The sequence below is a fragment of the Maniola hyperantus genome, chromosome 11 (assembly GCF_902806685.2).
Source record: "Maniola hyperantus chromosome 11, iAphHyp1.2, whole genome shotgun sequence".
In the NCBI taxonomy this organism is placed as follows: domain Eukaryota; kingdom Metazoa; phylum Arthropoda; class Insecta; order Lepidoptera; family Nymphalidae; genus Maniola; species Maniola hyperantus.
Genome location: NC_048546.1, coordinates 8,429,703 through 8,450,550, shown reverse-complemented (window position 1 = coordinate 8,450,550; position 20,848 = coordinate 8,429,703). Strand labels below are relative to the sequence as shown.

At 36.3% G+C, this 20,848-nt stretch overlaps 1 protein-coding gene across 1 annotated transcript in view; it reads left to right on the top strand.

The window, feature by feature from the left end:
- The window catches only part of LOC117986455 (alkaline phosphatase-like), a 91,172-nt gene that overhangs the window by 56,519 nt on the left and 13,805 nt on the right, over window positions 1–20,848 (top strand). The window contains exons 2-5 of the mRNA XM_034973287.2: window positions 6,262–6,455; window positions 11,948–12,029; window positions 15,871–16,012; window positions 20,160–20,334. Coding sequence (XP_034829178.1) covers window positions 6,359–6,455; window positions 11,948–12,029; window positions 15,871–16,012; window positions 20,160–20,334 — 496 coding nt within the window. The 5' untranslated portion in view covers window positions 6,262–6,358. The remainder of the gene's footprint in view (window positions 1–6,261; window positions 6,456–11,947; window positions 12,030–15,870; window positions 16,013–20,159; window positions 20,335–20,848) is intronic.

Here is a 20,848-nt window from a genome sequence, read left to right as displayed (position 1 = left end):
TTTGAATTCCAATCCAGAGGTGTAAAAGTCTTACAGACCTGTACCTATGGTACAGCTGAATTGTAATAAAATTATTTGAACTGATTAAATTACTAGTGATGCCCGCTTTTAATAATAAGCTGTTATAGCCTAGTGGTTACGACGTCCGCCTTCTAATCGGAGGTCGGGGGTTCGATACCGGGCACACACCTCTAACTTTCGGAATTATGTGCGTTTTAATTAAATAAATATCACTTGCTTTAACGGTGAAGGAAAACATCGCGAGGAAACCTGCATGCTTGAGAGTTCTCCATAATGTTCTCAAAGATGTGTGAAGTCTACCGATCCGCACATGGCCAGCGTGGTAGACTATGGGCAAAACCCTTCTCACTCTGAGAGGAGACCCGTGCTCTGTAGTGAGCCGGCGATGGGTTGATCATGATGATGATGATGATGCCCGCAACTTCGTCGACGTTCTATAAGCCTATAATAATTATTTGATTTTCCTGAATGAAAAGTATCCTGTGTTAGTTAGTCTTCAACCAAATATTAAGACCATTGTGAGTGACAGACAGACAGACTCGCTAAAAAGTTTCAGGACGTGCTCTGTAATTTCAAAGCGAAGAAATTAGAAGGAGAGCGGTGACTTAGATTAAAATAACTTTGATATTAACAAAAGTTTAATAAGAACTGACAAAAGTATAACATTTCTAAATGAAATAATATTATTGAAAGTAATTTCATTTAGAAGTTGCGCGTTATCTGCTAATTAAGGTTTGTTTGGAAAATTGTATAATTAGAAATGTATTTAATAATTAATTAGAAAATAACTTTATGAAACGTTCAATCAGACAAAGTATTTCTTACTTTGTTACTGTCCTCTTATGGACTAACTAGGTGATGCCCGCGACTTCGTCCGCGTGGATTTAGGTTTTTGAATCCCGTGGGAACTCTTTAGTTGTCCGGGATAAAAAGTATAAAGTAAAAGCCTAGATGTCCATCCCCGGGATATAAGCTAACTCTGTACCAAATTTCATCTAAATCGGTTGAACGGTTGAGCCGTGAAAAGTTAGCAGACAGACAGACAGACAGATAGACAGACAGACACACTTTCGCATTTATAATATTAGTAAGGAAGTAAGGATTAGTAAGGATAAGAGCCGGCGCGTGCCAGACCTTCGTTATTTAATAAAAGCTGAAAGTTTCGCTGCGTATTGTCCCCAATACTGAGAGGAACGTTTGTTTGGATCATGGTGGCTTTGGGAGATAACAGGTAATAAACGTGTAAAAAAATCTTACGTCAAATTAGTGTAAAGTCTAATTTTTTAATATTTTCTTCAGAACAGTATTTGAAATCACGTCATGCATTGCCAAACACTTAGTATCAGGGCAACCCCCTGCAAGAGGAGGGCGTCATCCAAAATACGTAAAATTCCACGTACTTTGTTAGTTCTAAGTGTAATAACCATTTTAAATTATCGACTAAATTGAAAAAGCACGTCAAATCATTGTGACGTCACATGCCAGTATTTCATAGAAGCTCGCATACTAAGCGCGTGTTTTGACATTTGATAAAAAGATACTGGTTTGACTAGTAGTCAAACACCGGATTGAAATAGCTAACAAGGTATAACTTTTTAACAATAAAAATGTTTCTCAAATTGAATTTAGGCGTTCTTTTTTCAATAGCATTGTGAATAAACAGAACAAACCGCCAACAATGAAATATTAAACGTATCCCACACAATGTGTTCGGGGAGTGAGAAAAATATTTTGGTAACTGAGCGCGTGGTTAACTGATTTAATGTCAAATGAATCTTCACCAAAAGCAACACAAATAAAAAGAAATTACATTTTTGGTAAGTACAAATTTATAAAGCCTGTCGCACTGAATCTTAAAATATTGGTCGAATTTTTACGATGGCTTTCCATGTGTCCCTATTACGAGTCCATTATCATAATTCCGTGTCCCCATTGTTTTCCCCTCAGGTGCGTTGACAAAACAAACGGGAATCGCTTCTGATAGAGCCTCAAGTAAAGAATCAGATAGATTAAAGTTTTTCGACTTACTGAATATTTGTTTGAGGGAGATACGGGAGTTTTTCAGGGTTCCGTACCTCAAAAGGCAAAAGGAAGCCTTTGGACTACTTTGTTAGCTGTCTGTCTGTCTGTCAAGACCTTTTTAATCAGGAACGCGTGGAAGTATCTAGGTCTACGGCCACTATACAAAAAATCACATCATTTTATTACTACAGTCCAAGACTCTATTTAAGCAAAAAACCAATTAGGTACTTACTTACACGTAATTTCCAAGCTACGGAATCCTCAGTGCGCTCATTCGACTCGAACTTGGCTGATTTTATTTCTTCGAGATGAAAATAACAGATAGTTACACGTAGGTTGAGGAGGATATAAAAGTGCTTGATAAATTGCTTATGAGAAAGTTTTCATACGGAAAAATGACGTGGATAGCTTAGTTAATTTATTCTCGCTCGATGTATGCGCAACTTGCCAAAACATTTGCGGGCTAAGCTAACTTTGTTATAACAATATTGTATAAAACTGAAGGTTAAATGAGCAAGAAATTCCTTTACGGTTGTATGGAATGTACATCACTATTTGATTACTTACTGTTCTATGCAGAGTGGGCATGACTTGACCCTAGCTAATTGTAATTCTACGCTCTCACCGGCTTTGTGGTGTAGATATCCCAGACCACAGAGGTGAAATGGATTGTGTGTTACCGTTTGACTTGGAGATTGGTTCTATATACGAAGCATTACAAAATCATCTTCAGGTTTCAGGTATATATCTATTATAATTCAGGTAAATATGACCAAGATTATTAATTTAAACTTATAACAAACATTACAAACTTATGTTTACTTTGTGGAAGTCCATCATACACGAGAAATAACAAAGTTTATTTTGCATAGCTAGGTCCACCCGCGGCATCGCTCGGCGGAAATATAAATTCTCCTTGTTCCTTATCCAGTAGGTAGGTAGAATTTTTGAAAAAGTTGGATTTATTTCTTGTCTACATTTTAAAAGGAACCTTTGTACAAAATTTCAGCTTTCCAAGTCCAAGAGTTTGGACAAAGCGTTAATGAGTCAGTCGGTAAGTCAATACTTTTCTTTTTATATATTTTACTACAATCCGCTAAAACCAAAAAAATCTATACAGGGCATTCCTGATAATATCAATAGAGCACTAAATATTATTACCTAGGAAAAGCATTTATAAGTCTATGTGTTCTTTGCAACGTGAATTTTCGAGTCGAGTGACTCCTGAAAATGCTTGTGCGTGGAAGTGAAACGTTCGTGGAGTGTATTTTGGGAAATCCATGTGCTATTTTGTGGTGATGATGATATTGCCACAGAATACTTAATATTGCTTGCTTTTTCTGTAGTATTGGGCATGCATAGACACAAGACATTGCCTGACCTCACACCATACAGATTTATTTGGTTCATTGTGTTTAAAAACTCGTTAAATAAAAACAAATACAATATTATTGAGGTAATTATTTACAAAAGTATGACAATACTTTTGTATTGATGATCATGACAATCATCATCATTCTTCACCATCATCAATATCAGCAACACATCGCCAGCTCATTATCTGAGCACTTACGCCTCTCCTCTTAGAATGAGAGGAGTTTGGCCATAGTGTACCACGCTGACCTAGTATTGATTGGCAGGCTTCATACACATTTGAGAACATTATAGAGCCCTCTCAGACAAGTTTCCTCACGATGTTTTCTTTCACCGTTATTAAAGCAAGTGATATACTTATTATATTAACTGTTTAAAACGCACATAACTCCGAAAAGTTGGAGGTATACTTACCTGGTAGTACCAAGCACTGGACCCCCAAATATAGGAGGATAGCCGCGCTGCGTCTTAACTCTTAACCACCACTACCACCACTACCACTTTTTTAAAAGTATTGTATGATGTCGTAAATAAGAAAGGTTAAACAAGGGTTCCAGAAATAACACAATAACTGATTTCATAATTTGGTGTGAACTATAAATAAATCTACCTAAGTCAAGAAATTATGTTGGAGCAGATAATAAACAAGCTTTGTTATTAATCATAACATCTATATAACATCTCAATCCAATATTATTGCGTCAAGGGACAAAGCTATTCGAGAAATGGAGACACATATTGGTATATTATGCGCTTATCATTCCTCATATTACTTGAGAGGTATCGAGGGATTGGTGATTGGTCAAAATATAAATCAACGGTGTATTTTAACCATAGAGATTTTTAACACAAACTTTATGTATGATGATCGCCAAGTCATTCTACTTATTAAAGAAATAAAGGTATCTTATATTGATACGGTCACTATATAATGTTGTTAGTTAACTAATTAGGTAATTATTTATGACAAATTTGTAGGATGGATATGCTCTCATCAGCTAGGTACTGAATAAAAAATTTTCAAAAATAAAATAAAAACCGACTTCAATAACCACCAACACTAAAAAGTAAAAAATAATTTAATTTATTACCCAATATAATTATTATGTATACAAGAGTTATTGTAGTTCTACAGTAATATTTTTTGGAGCCGGTGCCAATTAGCCGCACGAACCGTCTATCTACTCTTCATAGTGTTTTGCGACTCCACATTGGCACCGACTCCAAAAAATATTACTACAGAACTACAATAACTCTTGTATACATAATATATTGGGTAATAAATAAAATTATTTTTTACTTTTAGGGTTTTAACCCTACTGTTTACAAAGCTATTACACTGATCGCGAGCAATTTACTCTTATTAATTGAGGAGTTCCGTTCTACATCTCCGAAGATATTCATCAGATCTTTACCAAATTAAAATGAGACCACCTCGGAAGTATGTCCTACAAAACAAAAAAAGAATCATCAAAATCGGTTCATAATTGACGGAGTAATCGCGTAACAAACATACAAAATAAAAACATACAGTCGAATTGATAACCTCCTCCTTTTTTTGAAGTCGGTTAATAAATTAACTGACTTTGTTTTACGTTGGATATCAAAACTTTTTGCGGGAGAAGAACTACGTACATTGCGATACTTGGATTTTTGTACATGTTATGTTTTTGATGGGTTCAGTTTCAACAAATTGCAATGTGTGGTAAAGCGTATATAAATTAATTGTCCAAAAACAATGATAATTTGAATAAAATAATAATTATAATTGCTTACTGGTGGCTTGTCGAATTTTATAAGTACTTAATTTACGCCATCGCTTATTTTAAAATGGATGTTCAAATATTAATCAAATATTTATGTTACTATATTCTTTTGCGTCACATACCCATACGCCATTATCATAATAAAATTCTTACTCCCATCCCATTCCCTAAAGTTGACAAAACACACGTAAATTGCCTCCACCTTTGTCAGAGTAAACTTTTATATTATTTGCTTGGGAGTACTTTTACATTTTTTGGAAGAAAGCTGTAAGTAGTATATTTTCCGAATCGCTGGCTACATTATAGTGTTTATTGCTTACTGTTTTCCATATTTGATGATAAACTTGGCACGCATTTCTTTTGAAAATAGCTTTTCTGCTACTACGATATAAATTTCTTCTTTATTTTATTTATTTATCAAACATTAATGTAAAGGGCATTTTTTTACATTCAGTGCCACAAATTACCACTATCAGTTTTACCAGTCACTGCGTTTACTAATATAATTATAATATAATAAAACTATACAAACTAGTATAATGACAAATTGGTAAGGTAGGTACATAACACTTAAGCTAGTGGGTAGGTAAGAAAAAGGTAACAACGTGACAGCATTGGCGACCGGCGAATTTTCAAAAATCCTTTGTCATAATAGCTATTTGAATGCTAAATTTCAGCCTGATCCATCTAATAGTTTAAGTTAATTAAATAAAATAAAAATAAAAATCTTTTTTATTCAAATAAACTTTTACAAGTACTTTCGAATAGTCGGATGCATCTACCACTGGTTCGGAATGCCTTTCCTACCGAGAAGAACCAGCAAGAAACTAGGCGGTTGCTCTTTTCAAATATTTGATAGAGGTACAAGATTATGCCATGTATAAAAAAATATTTGCAGTCCTATGCGTTGCTGGAACGAGCTGCAGGTCAAATCCACACTCTTTTATCATTTAGATAATCTTCAATTGTGTAATGTGCTTTTTTCAGGAGCATATTTTTAATAGATAGATCAGATCAGTCAGTCAGTCAGCTTTTCCTTTTATATAATATATATATTTACCTATGGATATCTTTTCAGGTGCTCCGAGCAGTGATCAGCAAAAGCACCAAGAAAAGATCCATTTCATTTTCTGGTGGTGCGGAGGGAACGTCAGCACCGATGAAGCTTGTCAACCATGAGTGCTTGGTGCTGCATCGTGATCATGATGGGCACGATCAACACTGGGGTTCTTTCACCAGCGCCGATGAACGCTGAAGTCAAGGAAATCTACGGTTAGTACTACATTGAACCTTATCGTTTGCGTTAAGGAACATAACTCGTGGTTGCTTTTTTACATATGTATCTTCAAACGTCTGTTCTTGGCCGTCTAGACACTTACTTAAATTTTAGTCGTTAAATCTTTATAGAGACGTGTAAATCATTTGTGGCAACAGCTGACGCTGACCTGTACGCTTAATTTTAGGACTCATTGACGGCTGTCATGTAAGTATTTACTGCGCTGGTGACTTGCCAGAACCCAAAAAATATAAGCATATTGAGTAGGTATGAGTAGGTAGGTACAACAGAATTTACCACAATATGTTAAATCTAAAAAGAATGTTCACCTGTTATAAACTAAGCATCAGGAGTCGGAATTCAAGTTGTTTGTCAGACTAAAATGGCTTAACTCGAGTGGAAGCGACAAGCGGATTTCCGAGAAACACTTCGATGCACTTTGATTCAATGCAAGTACTTAAGGAATTGTGGGTTCGAGGTTAGGATTATCAAAAGTTTTCGTTTCACCGTCTGTACTTATTTTTGTCTGCATTTTTGCGGGTTGTTGTATTGTTTTTACTTGCTTACTTGAGATAGATGCTTGTAATATTTTACTTTTTAGTAACTACGCTGTACGAAACCCTTGACCCTGTACGATATTAAAGTTTTCCTCTTAATTGTGGTTTGAAACTTGAAAATCGCTACTTTTCATTTTACTGGTTATTTACTACCTGCAAACATTCTGACTCCGATTTTATTATCAAATAATAAAATCGGAGTCAGAGTGTAAACTGAATTCAGATTTTGATTTCATCGCAATATATAATTTTTATATAGCTATACTTTCTTTAAACGGTGAAAAAAAGTCTTAATCAAAGTCCAAATGATATCAATGCACTTTTTATTTCATTTAGAGTATTTCTTGAGGAAAGTATTCATCTTTTTAGGATCAGAGTACATAATAATAAAACCGGCCAAGTGCGTGGCGGGCCACGCGCAGTGTAGGGTTCCGTAGTCACAATCCTCGAAAAACAGATATTACTCCTTAACCTGTGAACTTTATATAGCCCTGATAGTTTTATTTGACTCTAATAAAAATTAGCACTTTAAAACATCATTTTACAAACGAATCTAGAAATCGCAAAATGATGTTCCCACACCCACAGTATTTTTAAAAGACGTAGAAGTAGACGTACTTAGTAGACGTTCTAGTAATACTATAATTTGTTTGGCTCTATCAAGATTCCACACTATCCAGCTAGATATTCTTTAAGTGATTTCAGAATTCTGAATTCGACGCATATTTTTAGGGTTCCGTATTTTTTGACGATGCTACTCCATATCTGCGTCAAATATAAACCGATTTCGAGAAGAATATGTAAATTTTTAGGGTTTCGTACCTCAAAAGGAAAAACGGAACCCTTATAGTATCACTTTGTCTGCCTGTCTGTCTGTATGTCTGTCCGTAAACCTACAGGGTAGGTACTTTCCGTTGACCTAGAATCATGAAATTTGACAGGTAGGTAGGTCTTAGAGCAGAAGTTCGGGGAAAAATCTGAAAACCGTGAATTTGTGGTTCCATCACACAAAAAAAAATCAAATTGTGGTCATGAACTAATAAATAGTATTTTCAATTTTCGAAGTAAGATAACTATATTAAGTGGGGTATCATATGAAAGGTCTTCACCTGTGCAATTTAAAACAGATTTTTATTTAGTTTTATGCATCATAGTTTTTAATTATCGTACAAAATGTCGAAAAAATACGACTATAGTACGGAACACTCGTTGCGCGAGCCTGACTCGCACTTGGCCGCATGTTAAAATTCTATACCCTTTTTCCTGCTTTCGATATCTAGAAAGACGATATCAATAGTGTAAATCAGCTACCATTCATATCTCAGCCCGACCTTATACCGCTGAATTATTGAAGCCATATATTGGGGACAGTCTGTTTTGGGGCCATTTTCATGTGAATTATTATGTGTGAGATTGGAAAGGTCAAAGCCGAAACGCATTCAAATCGGTGTTTGATTCCGGTTAAATAACGAACTAGAATGAACTAGGTTTGGAGGGGTTTGGATGTCCATCGAATACAAATGTCCCTATTTTCAACATTTGCTACGCAGTTGTTACACCCAATTTACATGATATTTGGCAAGTGTGTTTTCAGTACCTAACAATATCAATATTTCCATTTCTCGCTGGAAACGAAATATAATTCTCAAGAACTCCCGTATGATATTTTAATGTTATCTAAATATTGGGAAGTTTTCAAAGAATAGCGTGGAAAACTTTGACATCGTTTCTGTTTTATGTAATGAGCAAAAGTATTATAATTCAGAATAAATTTTGAAAACAACGCGCGTTCAAACAACCTATAAGTAACACATCAACAACTCATAAATAAAATATTTATAATAATTTATGGTAAATAATGGTTTACGAATAATAAATAATTTGTTTCATGTTTGCTTCAAAACAATTTAACACAGCACAAAATACGTTTGGTTTTGTTTTGTACAATCGCTGTGATAAATCGTTGTTGTGGAACCGTATGTTTTCCTATCTATAAAAACATTTTGAAATCTATGGGCAGAGTTCAGGGGACTGGTATATTATTTACTGGCGGTTGCTAGCGATTTCACCCGCGTTGAATTTTTGTTTACCCGTGGGACTAGGTTCCCCGCAGTTCAAAAACTATAAAACCTTTCAACCTCCTTTACCTACACGTAGATTTTGATAACTATATACTTACATTCTTATGCAGATGCCTACACTTTAAGACTAACCTATCTGGTTTTTGGTTCTAGTTCTTGAAATTTCGAGATCGGACAACGAGTGAGAAGTGGTGTTTCGCTCTTATATTATGTTTATACTAGCTGATTTTCGTGACTCTGTCTGTCTGATTCCGTTGGGATTCAGAAAAATACTTTAACTCTTTTATCAATAGGTATAGATAAGCTGTGATAGCCTAGTGGTTAGGACGTCCGCCTTCTAATTAGAGGTCGGGGGTTCGATCCCGGGCATGCACCTCTACCTTTTCGGAGTTATGTGAGTTTTAATTAATTAAATATCACTTGCTTTACCGGTGAAGCAAAACATCGTGAGGAAACCTGCATGCCTGAGAGTTCTCCATAATGTTCTCATAGGTGTGTGAAGTTTATCAATCCGCACATGGCCAGCGTGGTAGACTATGGCCAAAACCCTTCTCAGTCTGAGAGGAGACCCGTACTCTGTAGTAAGCTGGCAATGGGTTGATCATGATGATGATGATAGATACTTATAGAAGATTTGATAGGATTTTGAAGCTATAATATTTTATCTACTAATGTAATAAAATCGTACCGTCGCTCGTCCCAAGTTTCAACTCTCTACTCTAGTAGCAAACTGCTTTTAAGTACATAATTAGTCTACCACCTTATTGATAAACTTACTCGTAACACTGTATTTTCACCTACAACTAATCAAGAATGTAGTCCGAAAACTGATTAAATACGCTTGTTTTTGATATAAATAAGACGCATAGGCAATCACAAGATTGTTGTATAAATAAATTAAGACTTTCCAAGAACCATCGTGTTTTGATTTCGGTTGGATAACGAATTGGATTACGATGGCCGATGAATACAAACGTGTTCATTAAATAATCGTACCTACTTGATACTCCGTCCAATCCAACTTGATTACGCAATTTACTTCTCTACAAGTCCACGTACTTATTTTTTGGTTGGATATTCTTATAAGTAACTAAACTAAAGAATTTCTATTCTATAAGAGGTGAAACGTACTGACTGACATATCAATATATAGCTCGATTCTTTAGGTGCTATATTATTAACGCATCTGCTTTAACAATGGAGCATCCGTTGCATGATATTTGCGGTAATAATGGAGCGTTGAGCATGGTTTTTTAAAAGTGTAAAAAACCATGCTCAACGCACGCTAAAGTATAAAATGGTTCTTGATGATTAGTCAAAGAGCTTCTTATAACTAATACCTAGGTGGACGCGGTCTAGAAAAAAAAAAACCGGCCAAGTGCGAGTCAGGCTCGCACACTGAGGGTTCCGTACTACAGTTGTATTTCTTCGACATTATGCACGATAATTCAAAAACTATGATGCATAAAAATAAATATAAATCTGTTTTAGAATGCACAAGTAAAGGCCCTTTCATATGATACCCCACTTGATATAGCTATCTTTCTCGAATATTGAAAATACTAATTATTAGTTCATGACCACAATTTAATTTGTTTTGTGTGATCTAACCCTTAATTCACGGTTTTCATTTTTCCCCTAAAGCCAGCTATAAGACCCACCTACCTGCAAAATTTCATGATGATGATTTCATGTCAACGGGAAGTACCGACAGACCGACATACAACAAAGTGATCCTATAAGGGTCGCGTTTTTCCTTTTGAGGTACGGAACCCTAAAAATACTGTAGATACAGATATCTACAGAATTTTTTGTTTCTAGACCGCGTCGCCGCACGGAATGAAAGGTTAAAAAACACATTCTCCTTTAAAAGGGATGTGTTTTTTACCCTTCCGTCCCACATGACATTGGCAAAGTGCATTGTGCTGGTATGGCTCTACTAAAAACCATTATGCCAAATAAGAAAAAGTGTACTTTCCCTTGCATAAATAAAGTTCAATTTACTTTAAATCAATATAGAAAAGATGCGTCATATTACTACGCTTCGGCTCTGCCACAATATACATTGAGTTTTCCACAGTTACTTGGTAGGTACATAGTTTTTCAAAATACTTGACTTGGAAAATTTCTTAAGCGTATGCCAGTTTTTGAAGTATGATAAAAATAGACTACTAATCAGTACCTACCCTTATTAGTTATTATAAATGCGAAAGTGTGTTTGTTTGTTGGGTTTTTGGTCTGTCCTTCAATCACGTCGCAACGGTGAAACGGGTTGACGTGATTTTTTTCATGGATATAAATAAAGACATGGAGAGTGAAATAGGCTACTTTTTATCCCGGAAAATCAAAAAGTTCCCACGGAATTTTTAAAAATCTAATTCCACGCGGACGAAGTCACGGGCATCAGGTAGTAATTAATAATAATTAACACTCTTGTTTTTATTTAATTTCACGGGAATCATCTAGTAAAATAATAATGTTCTCCTCTTTGAATTTCAGCCCTAATGGCCAATCTCAGCAGAAACTATCCAACTACGTAGGATACTTTAATATGTTACACAAGTGCTTATTATAATTTACAGCTTGCGACAGTTTTCAAAATTTGGTTTTCCGCAATAAAAAGTAGCCCATATTGTCACTCTCCAGGTCTTTAACTATAGGTACCTATGCAAAAACTCGCGTCCATCCGTTGCTCCATTGTGACGTGATTAAAGGGCAAACCAACAAACAAACTCATTTTCGCATTTATGATACTTAACGCCGATAGTACCCACTTCAGCTATATTTACAGCGTCGTTAAATACATCATAGTCCTAGTACTAATATGTAAAACGTTTCATTTTGTTTCAGATCGCCTGTACTGGTATACACAAGCACAGGAAACGTTACAAAAACGACTTCAGTACGCATCAGAGAAAAATCCTGTTGCAAAGTAAGATTTATTTTAGAATTCATTATAGGCAAACGCTTGATCACAATCACACCTGATGGAAAGCGATGATCTGGCCTAAGATGGGACGCGTTTACCTAGAAGATGCCTATTCACTCTTGTTTTAAAGATACCTGGGTTGTAACTGTTATAGGAAACACATATCGTGGAAGAGTATTCCAAACCTAAAAAATAAGTGCAATACAAATCAAATTTATGCAGCATATCTAGACAGCATTGAGATTTAACACCTTATGAACCTACACATTATGCAAATAAAGAATTGTTATCATCATCATCATCATCATCAACCGATAGACGTCCACTGTTGGACATAGATCTCTTGTAAGGACTTCCACACACCACGGTCTTGCGCTGCCTGAATCCAGCGGCTCCCTGTGACTCGTCTGATGTCGTCCGTCTGGCGTCTACCTATAGTGGGAGATCTTCCAACACTGTGTATTCCGGTGCGAGGTCGCCATTCCAGCACCTTGGGACCCCAACGCCTATCGGTTTTACGAACTATATGTGCCCTGCCCATTTCCACTTCAGCTTCGCAACCCGTTGAGCTATGTCGGTTACTCAGTACGGTACGGTAGGATCTCTTCATTTCTGATTTGATTACGTAGAGAAACTCCAAACATAGCTATCACCATCGCCCGCTGAGTGACTCAAGAATTGTATTGTGTTGTATTGTATAAGTTTCACTACTTCTATCTCACAACGGCATTGTAACCACCGAGTTTCTTGGTCGTTCTTCTTGGTAGAAAGGACATTTCGCACCAGTGGTCACTTCACGATTCGAAAACACTTGTGAAATCCGATTCGAATAAAAAACTTTATTTTTATTTTTGTGCTTAAATAGACACAAAGGGGTAAATAGAAGAGATTGGACCATCTATGTCCTTTACTATGTTAATCCCGATCGTTCTGTTCCTACTTAATGCCGATCGTAGCGATTTGATCTTTGATTCACTCAATTCTACATAGAGAATAATTTATTACTCCAGAAAAGTCGTCTACTGTGCCTTACTTCCGAAATGGAACTTTAGTCACTCCAGTTTACATAATATTTTGTCCGTTTCCTTTTATTTCTATATCTCTTTATATTGTATACTAGCTGATGCCAGCGACTTCGTCCGCGTGGATGTAGGTTTTTGAAAATCCTGTGGGAACTCTTTAATTTTCCAGGATAAAAAGTAGCCTATGTCACTCTCCTGGTCTTTGAATATACCCATGCAAAAATCACGTCTATCCATTGCTCCGTTGCGACGTGATTGAAGGACAAACCCAAAAACCGACAAATCAACAAACCAACAAACAAACACACTTTCGCATTATTTTATAATAAGGGTTATTTTATAATCTAGTAGACGGGGAGAAAACGCCCCGCACACCCACACGTGCGGGTGTGCAGGCGTCCCCCCGCCTCATGCCCCGATTGGCATCTCAACCTGTCGCATATATACATTTCTTTCTTCTTTTAAATACAATACATTTAAAATCTAGAGTTGTTAAATTATCATATTTACAAAAGGTAGATCGTGATAATTTACAAAGTCGAGTGTAAATTACTTTTTGATTTAGTGGAGCAATAATATTAGGCTAAAAGTAATTCAGCCCGGGTAGGTACCCAAATTATTTGTAAATTTTATACTTTCCAACAACCAAGATTTTATCTTAATGTCTAATTTAATTTTCATGTAGGTTAAATGGGTTTCGTGTGGTTTCAGCTCAATTACAGTTATAAAAGGGGTTAATGTTGATAATTTGGCTAAACCCATCAAGCCATTTAAGCAAGTCAACCAAAAAATCTAATTTAAAACCGTGTTATAGAGCACACGTTATCTTGAGTATTGTTGAGCTTGGTATAGAGGTATAGAGGTGTATCCTGAACAACACTTGTATTGAGCCAATGTGTCTTTACAATAAAAAGTATGGCGTAAAAACTCAATTAATCGACTTCAGTTGTATGGCAAGGAACGACGCAAACACTATAAAAAAGCTCATGTTCAAAAACATATCAATAGAAAGAAGCCACATGGATTAACTAAAACCTTTTAAACCGACCAAGTGAAATAAGCTCTTGGTTCTACCATCTATAAGTCTTATCAGATGAAGTTAACAGGAAAATATGAAAACATCGTTAAGTAGGTCATATCTAATAGCTACCACAATCCTCCGTAATGAAGCAAGGACTAGGAACTTAGAAGGTTACAGCAACGATAATATACAGGACCTTTAGTTGACATCTTTATTTACCGGACGGCAATATGAAAGGGAAGCAATATTTCGTTCCTGTCCTACATGTCCGGAATCACACATCCGGTAGATAAATTATTATGTCAAGAAGCAGAAAAGTTCTCGTAATCTATTTTATTTTTCTCTTGACAGGGAAAGTGACCCTAAAAAAGTTTATAAAAGTAGTTAAGCCGGAACACAGATGCCTAATAGTTGGACACCCCCGATTGCCAAGCTTAGGCAGCTGCTTAGCATAAAAGTCGGCATACGCCCGTTCGGTACCCTCATTCCGCACATTGTCTTGATTGCGTGACTTTTAAGTCCACCAACCACCACAAAGCATTCTCCCCTGTCCCCCGCCAAAATTTTACTATTTTGTTTTCATGCAAAACCGTAAACCGTACTCTTGAGGTTGAATTAACACCTTACTAATGTACCTACCTACAATCAGCAAATAAATGATTTGTATTTGAATTATCTGTGACTGGGAGTCACGAATCTAAAATCCTCGTGTTAATAGAGATTTCTCTTCCATATGCAAGAACTCCGATAAAACACACGATGTTCCTCATGTTTTATTTATCAAGAGAACCATCGTATATCTATGTCACGAACTCGCGACGCCCATTGTAATGAATCACAAATGTGAGATACCTAGTCGCTATATTCGTAATTTGGGACGTCTCAACCCTTAAGTGTGTTGCGTAGACTTAACTGTTCCCATAAGGTTTGAAAAGAAACAATTTACTAAAAGAACAATGTTCGGAGTAGGTATGTATTTGTTTTATCTTTAAACAAAGGGCTGCTTATTACTCTAATCAATTTGGAAGACATATCTTTGTGCTTTTCGGCGGTGAAGCTGCGAAACTGCGAACTAGGTACGTATGTGGATGTTTTATAGGGTTCCTTAGCTCTTAATAGAAAAACGGAAGCCATGTCTGTCTTCTGTTTATCCATCCGTGTGTAAAGGCCTTCAGTTGTGTTTAGGATTTTTAAATCGTTTAAGTTTTTTACCGACTTCTCGATTATATTCTCTCGTGGCGCTCTAGAAACTAAACGTGTGGAAATATTTTAATACCTTACACGAATTTATATCACTAAAAATATCAAAGTAATGAATTAGCATTCTAGTCGCTATCCAATTTTTGAAAAGAGCAACCAGATTTTTTGCTGATTCTTGTCGCTAGTAAGGGGCAATTTGTAAAAGTTTAATACTTTTATATTCTAATCTAACTTTTCTATTCTAATTCCATCTACGCGCACAAAACGCTTTGCGTCATCATTTCTCATACGCATGCGCTTCCAATTATAATCCGGGTATCTTTAAAACAAGAGTGAATTGGCACCTTATAGGAAAACGCGTCTCATCTTAGGACACATTATCACTTCCCATTAAGTGTGAGCGTGGTCATGCGTTCGCCTATAAAGAATTTAAAAAAAACATTTGGTTTAATATCAAAAACACTAGAAATTACGTAGTCGGATTTTATAATTTTTTAAATAGTACTAATTATTCCATTATCAAAGGCTGAGCTAGCTAGTGATATTTTTAATTTAAAATTAAGTGGCGGCTTTGTTCAACTTTGCATATTATTTGTCTTAGGAACGTGATACTAGTGGTGGGCGACGGTATGAGCCTGACGACAGCAACAGCAGCGAGGATACTGCGTGGTCAACGTCGAGGACAGTCCGGGGAAGATACGGATCTAGTGTGGGATACGTTTCCCGCTGTTGCTCTGGCGAAGGTATTTATTTATTCAGATACAAGTTAGCCCTTGTCGGTCGGGTCTCCTCTCAGAATAAGAAGGGTTTGGCTTTAGTTTAGCACGCTGCGCTGGCAAAGTGCCGATTGGCAGACTTCACACACATTTAAGAACATTATGGAGAACTCTCAGGCATGCAGGTTTCCTCACGATGTTTTCCTTTTCCGTTAAAGTAAGTGATACTTAATTGCTTAAAACGACAAAACTATGTGTCTGGGATCGAACCACGTACACTAGGAATAGGTATAACACAGTTTTTTAATAGTGGTGACTAATCACACCATAAACTTTTAAGATGTAATTTTGTCCACTGGCAGACAAACAAATGCAAAATTATAATGTCTGCTTGTACCTACGGTAATCGTGAGGAAGCTTGCATGCCAGTGAGTTCTTCATAATGTTTTCAAAAACGCTTAATTGGAGGGGAAGGGGAATATTCTTGATTTAAAAAGAAAAACATTATGAAAGCTGCCAATTATCATTTGATAAGCGTGGTATTAGTAGTATTAATAGTATTCTAATTCTGAAAGAAGACTCGTGGTCAGTAGTGAGTCAGCGATAACTTGAGATGATGATAATAATGAGGCGGTTTGCCTGTAAACGTTTTGCTGGTAAAGATTGTGTGACTGAGTAATGATACTTTATGCGTAATGATGCGTACTTTAGTTCGATTTATTATGTCTAAAACTTTTTGCAGGCTTTCGTCGTTATATTTGGTTTTGAGATTGCGATCTACCCCAAACACTGTCCAAACATTAAGTAGGAAGGTATAGTCTGAGACAGTTCGAGATGGCAATCCGGGAGGGAACGCCACGCCCACCCGCACAGTCCACGCGCTAACCTCATATCCCGATTGCCATCTTGATCTGTCGCGTACTATATGTCTTTAGTCTTATTGTATTACGAAATAGGGTCCGACGCAACGAGGGTGTATAAGATCAGGGCAGACTTATACATACAGGCGCCAACTTAATTAAAACTAAGTTAATACACAATGTTGCTTTAAGAGATGATGAAGACCGGAGGGGAAGGAATATGAAGTAGGTATTTGTTATTCTCGAGCACATATTATAATAATATGTGCTCGATATTATATTATTTATAATAATATAATATACCTAGGGCCATTTTCGGCTGCCGCACCAACCCGTGCTTTCGTGATTCCTTTCGTCAAAGGTTGCCTGGAAGAGATCGCTTTAGCGATAAGGCCGCCTTTGCATGCTACAGCTATTAGATTAAGATCCTGTATTGTGTTTTTTCAATGTTTACTTTGTGTTGTGTGCAATAAAGTGTAAAATAAAATAAAATAAATAAATATTATTTTGTTAGGTATGCACAGTATAGTATACATACACTGGTAGAATACTTATATATTTTTATTGGATTTCCGAGCCGAATGGCGGAATAAAAAAACTAACACCGATGTTGAATCAACATGAGTGATGTTATTCTGGTAACTTTGTTATCAAGATTTGTCCAATTTTGTGAATAAAGGTAAAAAATAAATCTAAAAATATTGGTAACAATATTGCTGGTGACATTTAAATCAATTAGATAAAAGCAGCGTTACTTGCGGAAGTTCATGATAGATATGGAAAAACGAGCTACCGGCTTACGCATTCTATAGACAACTATATGAATGACTGTTAGTTTATGTCGTGGCTAGATCGAATAAGTCCCGCAAAAAGCTAATGCGCGGGGCCGCCATTGTAGTGGCGTCAGCACTAGACTGAAGTTTCGAGCTGACGGTATAATTTTTATTTCGGCTGTCGTCAAAATGACTTCATTACAATGTTGATGAGACATGGTTCCAGGCTCCAGCGCTATAGCAATTTGCGGGGCTTATAGAATTGATTACTAGCATAAACTTAACTTATGCCTGCGACTTCGTCTGCGTGAACTACACAAATTTCAAACTTCTTTTTTACTCCCTTAGGGGTTGTATTTTTAAAAATCCTTTCTTAGCGGATGTCTTCATTATAATAGCTATTTGCATGCCAAATTTCAGCCCGATCCGTCTAGTAGTTTATGCTGTGTGTTGATAGATTAGTCAGTCAATTAGTCAGTCAGTCAGTCAGTCAGTCGGTCAGTCAGCTGATTTCCTTTTTGAACTTCAATTTTATTCACTCGAACGGTTTTTTTAAAGATAACCTAACTTTTTACCACATTAGGTGAAAAACCCTTTATAGTCTATCTATGCAATTTGTGTATAATTAACAATTTTAAAATTAATTATAATCGGTAATGTGAATTGACACATTACATAATTGTAAATATGCCCTTCTTCTGGGGAAATACCTCTTTGGTCCACTGGCGGTGGAGACGTTGGGTTGCTGGGGTGAGGAAGCGAAGGGTTTCGTGTGTGACATCGGCCGTCGTCTAAGGGAAAGAGGTTACGATCCGCGCTCTGGGCACACGAGTTACTCGTGTGCTCTGGGGCCTACCTGGTCCAAAGGTTGTCTATCGCGATTCAGCGTGGCAATAGTGCCAGCTTAATAGGCACCTTTGGCCCAGGGACAACCAGGGGCGGACTTTTTGACAACGTTTAATTTTAAGTTGGTTGTTTATTTAAGTTTGTATGTTTTATTTTAATATTTTCAAGTACTTTTAATTTAGATTTAAGTTTATTTAATAGAATTGTATGTTATTATTATTTTAATAAAAATTATTGTGAGTAATTTAAGAAGCCGTGAAATGTAACTTGGTTAACTATTATTATTATTATTTATTTATTATTTAATTAGAACGGCCATAAAGCCAATTACACTAATTAAAATACGAGTACAAACTAACATAAACATACTTACAAAAATTAACAACTTTTTTTTTTTTTTAATACAATAAAACTTAAAGCTAGCCTTATCTAATTACTATATAAATCATGACCGCGTGGAATGGTGCCAAGAATACTGGCTGCATTTCCGCGCTGGACAGCCAGGCAGGCATTAACAACTTAAAATTATAAATTTTAAAAAGCAAAATTATAAATTTTCACAAAAGTGCAAGATCTGACCCATGAGGTCAGCCCATTTGTCAGCAAATATGTCACAGCGAGGGGACTCCTTCAGCAGTGCGTTGAGCGCAGCCAAAGTACGCGGTATGGGTGACCTGGAACGCGCTACCGTGCGACTAAACGGACTTACGAAAAATTTGGAGCGGTGGCGGAGATAGCTGTAATTAGAGGGTGCATAAACGCAGCAGAGCTTGTTGTGTAGTTCAGAGCAGTCAATCACACCCCTAAGAATCTTGCAAATTGTACCAATTTGGTCGCAGTCTCTTCGGGTTTTGAGCGAGTGGAAACCCAAGTGCCCTTGGAGAAATTTTGTGGGATACATAAACTAAACTATAAAAACCTTAATTAAATTTCAGCTCTGTTCGCTTAAAATAACCATCACAGTTATCACTGTAGAACGGTGTATGCTTATGGAATATTTAAGGAGTGTGCGCCTCATAATGGCCTTTGTGGAAATTATGGGAATGAAAGTTATATTTCGTATATTTTATTGTGCTATTAAAATAATGCTAGCTGTGTGAAATAGTGCTCATAAAATATGTTATTTAGAAAATTAAAAATAAGATCTTAAAACGTGCATATAAAACTATCTTAATATTATTATTAAAAACAAATGAGTAAATAATGCTTTTTATGACTAAGTAAAATTTATTTTGGACTTAGATTCTACTAGGAAAATGTTTTCTACTAGGTTGTAGAAAGATAGATCGATCGATGGATGGATGCATATATGGATGGATAGATAGATCAATGGATGAATGTATAGATGGATGGATAGATAGATAGATAGATCGATGAATGAATGTATAGATGGATGGATAGATAGATAGATAGATGAATGGATGGATGGGTAGATGGATTTATTAGTTGAAAGTTTGGACTAGTAAAGTTTTATTAGTTATAGCCTATGTCACTCAGGAATAATGTAGCTTTCTACGGGTGAAAGAATTCGGTTCAGTAGTTCCAGAGATTACCCCCTACAAACAAACTTAACGACATTACCTCTTTATAATATTAGTATAGATTACTATTCGTTTTTTGAACTTACTACTAACCTGGGTGGGTTATTGGTAAGTTCATCCATAAATATCTAAGTATATCTATTTTTGTTGGCAGACCTACAACATCGATGCTCAAACAGGAGAGTCGTCAGCTTGCGCCACTGCACTTCTATGCGGAGTGAAAGCACGATACGAGACGTTAGGACTGGACGCTGGTGGTCGTTTCAACAGCTGTTCCTCAGCCATTAACTCCAAAGTCACCTCACTGATTGATTGGGCACACGACGCTGGTAAGTGATACAAAGATTCATGAGAGACGTAACTTTTATAGCCATTTGGTTTTATTACGCGGGATGAGGGTGCTATATATGAGCTTGCACTCTGCAAAGCCGATATTTTGAATCTTTTTGAAGTTTAAATAGAGACTTAACGATAAAATTGGAATCGCATATTTCTTTATAGCCATATTCCTCATTTCTGAAGGACCCTTTCCATGAGGGATAATGGTAGGAGTTCTCTCGGGATAATAATGCACTGGGTTCCCAGATACTAATTCTGCATAGAACTCGACTAAGAGGAAGACAATATTTCGATTCTTACATTTTTCACTATGGGTAATTCCGAATAAAAATTTAGCGTACACAATTTTCTTACAACTTTCAGTCCAGGATCATACTGAATTTGACAGCATTATACAACACGATTTTTGTTTGAAATAACTTATTTTTCAGCAGTGATAGCCTAGTGATAAAACTTCGACTAAGCCGCTCTAATGATGAAGGAAAATAAGATAGTGGGGGAACC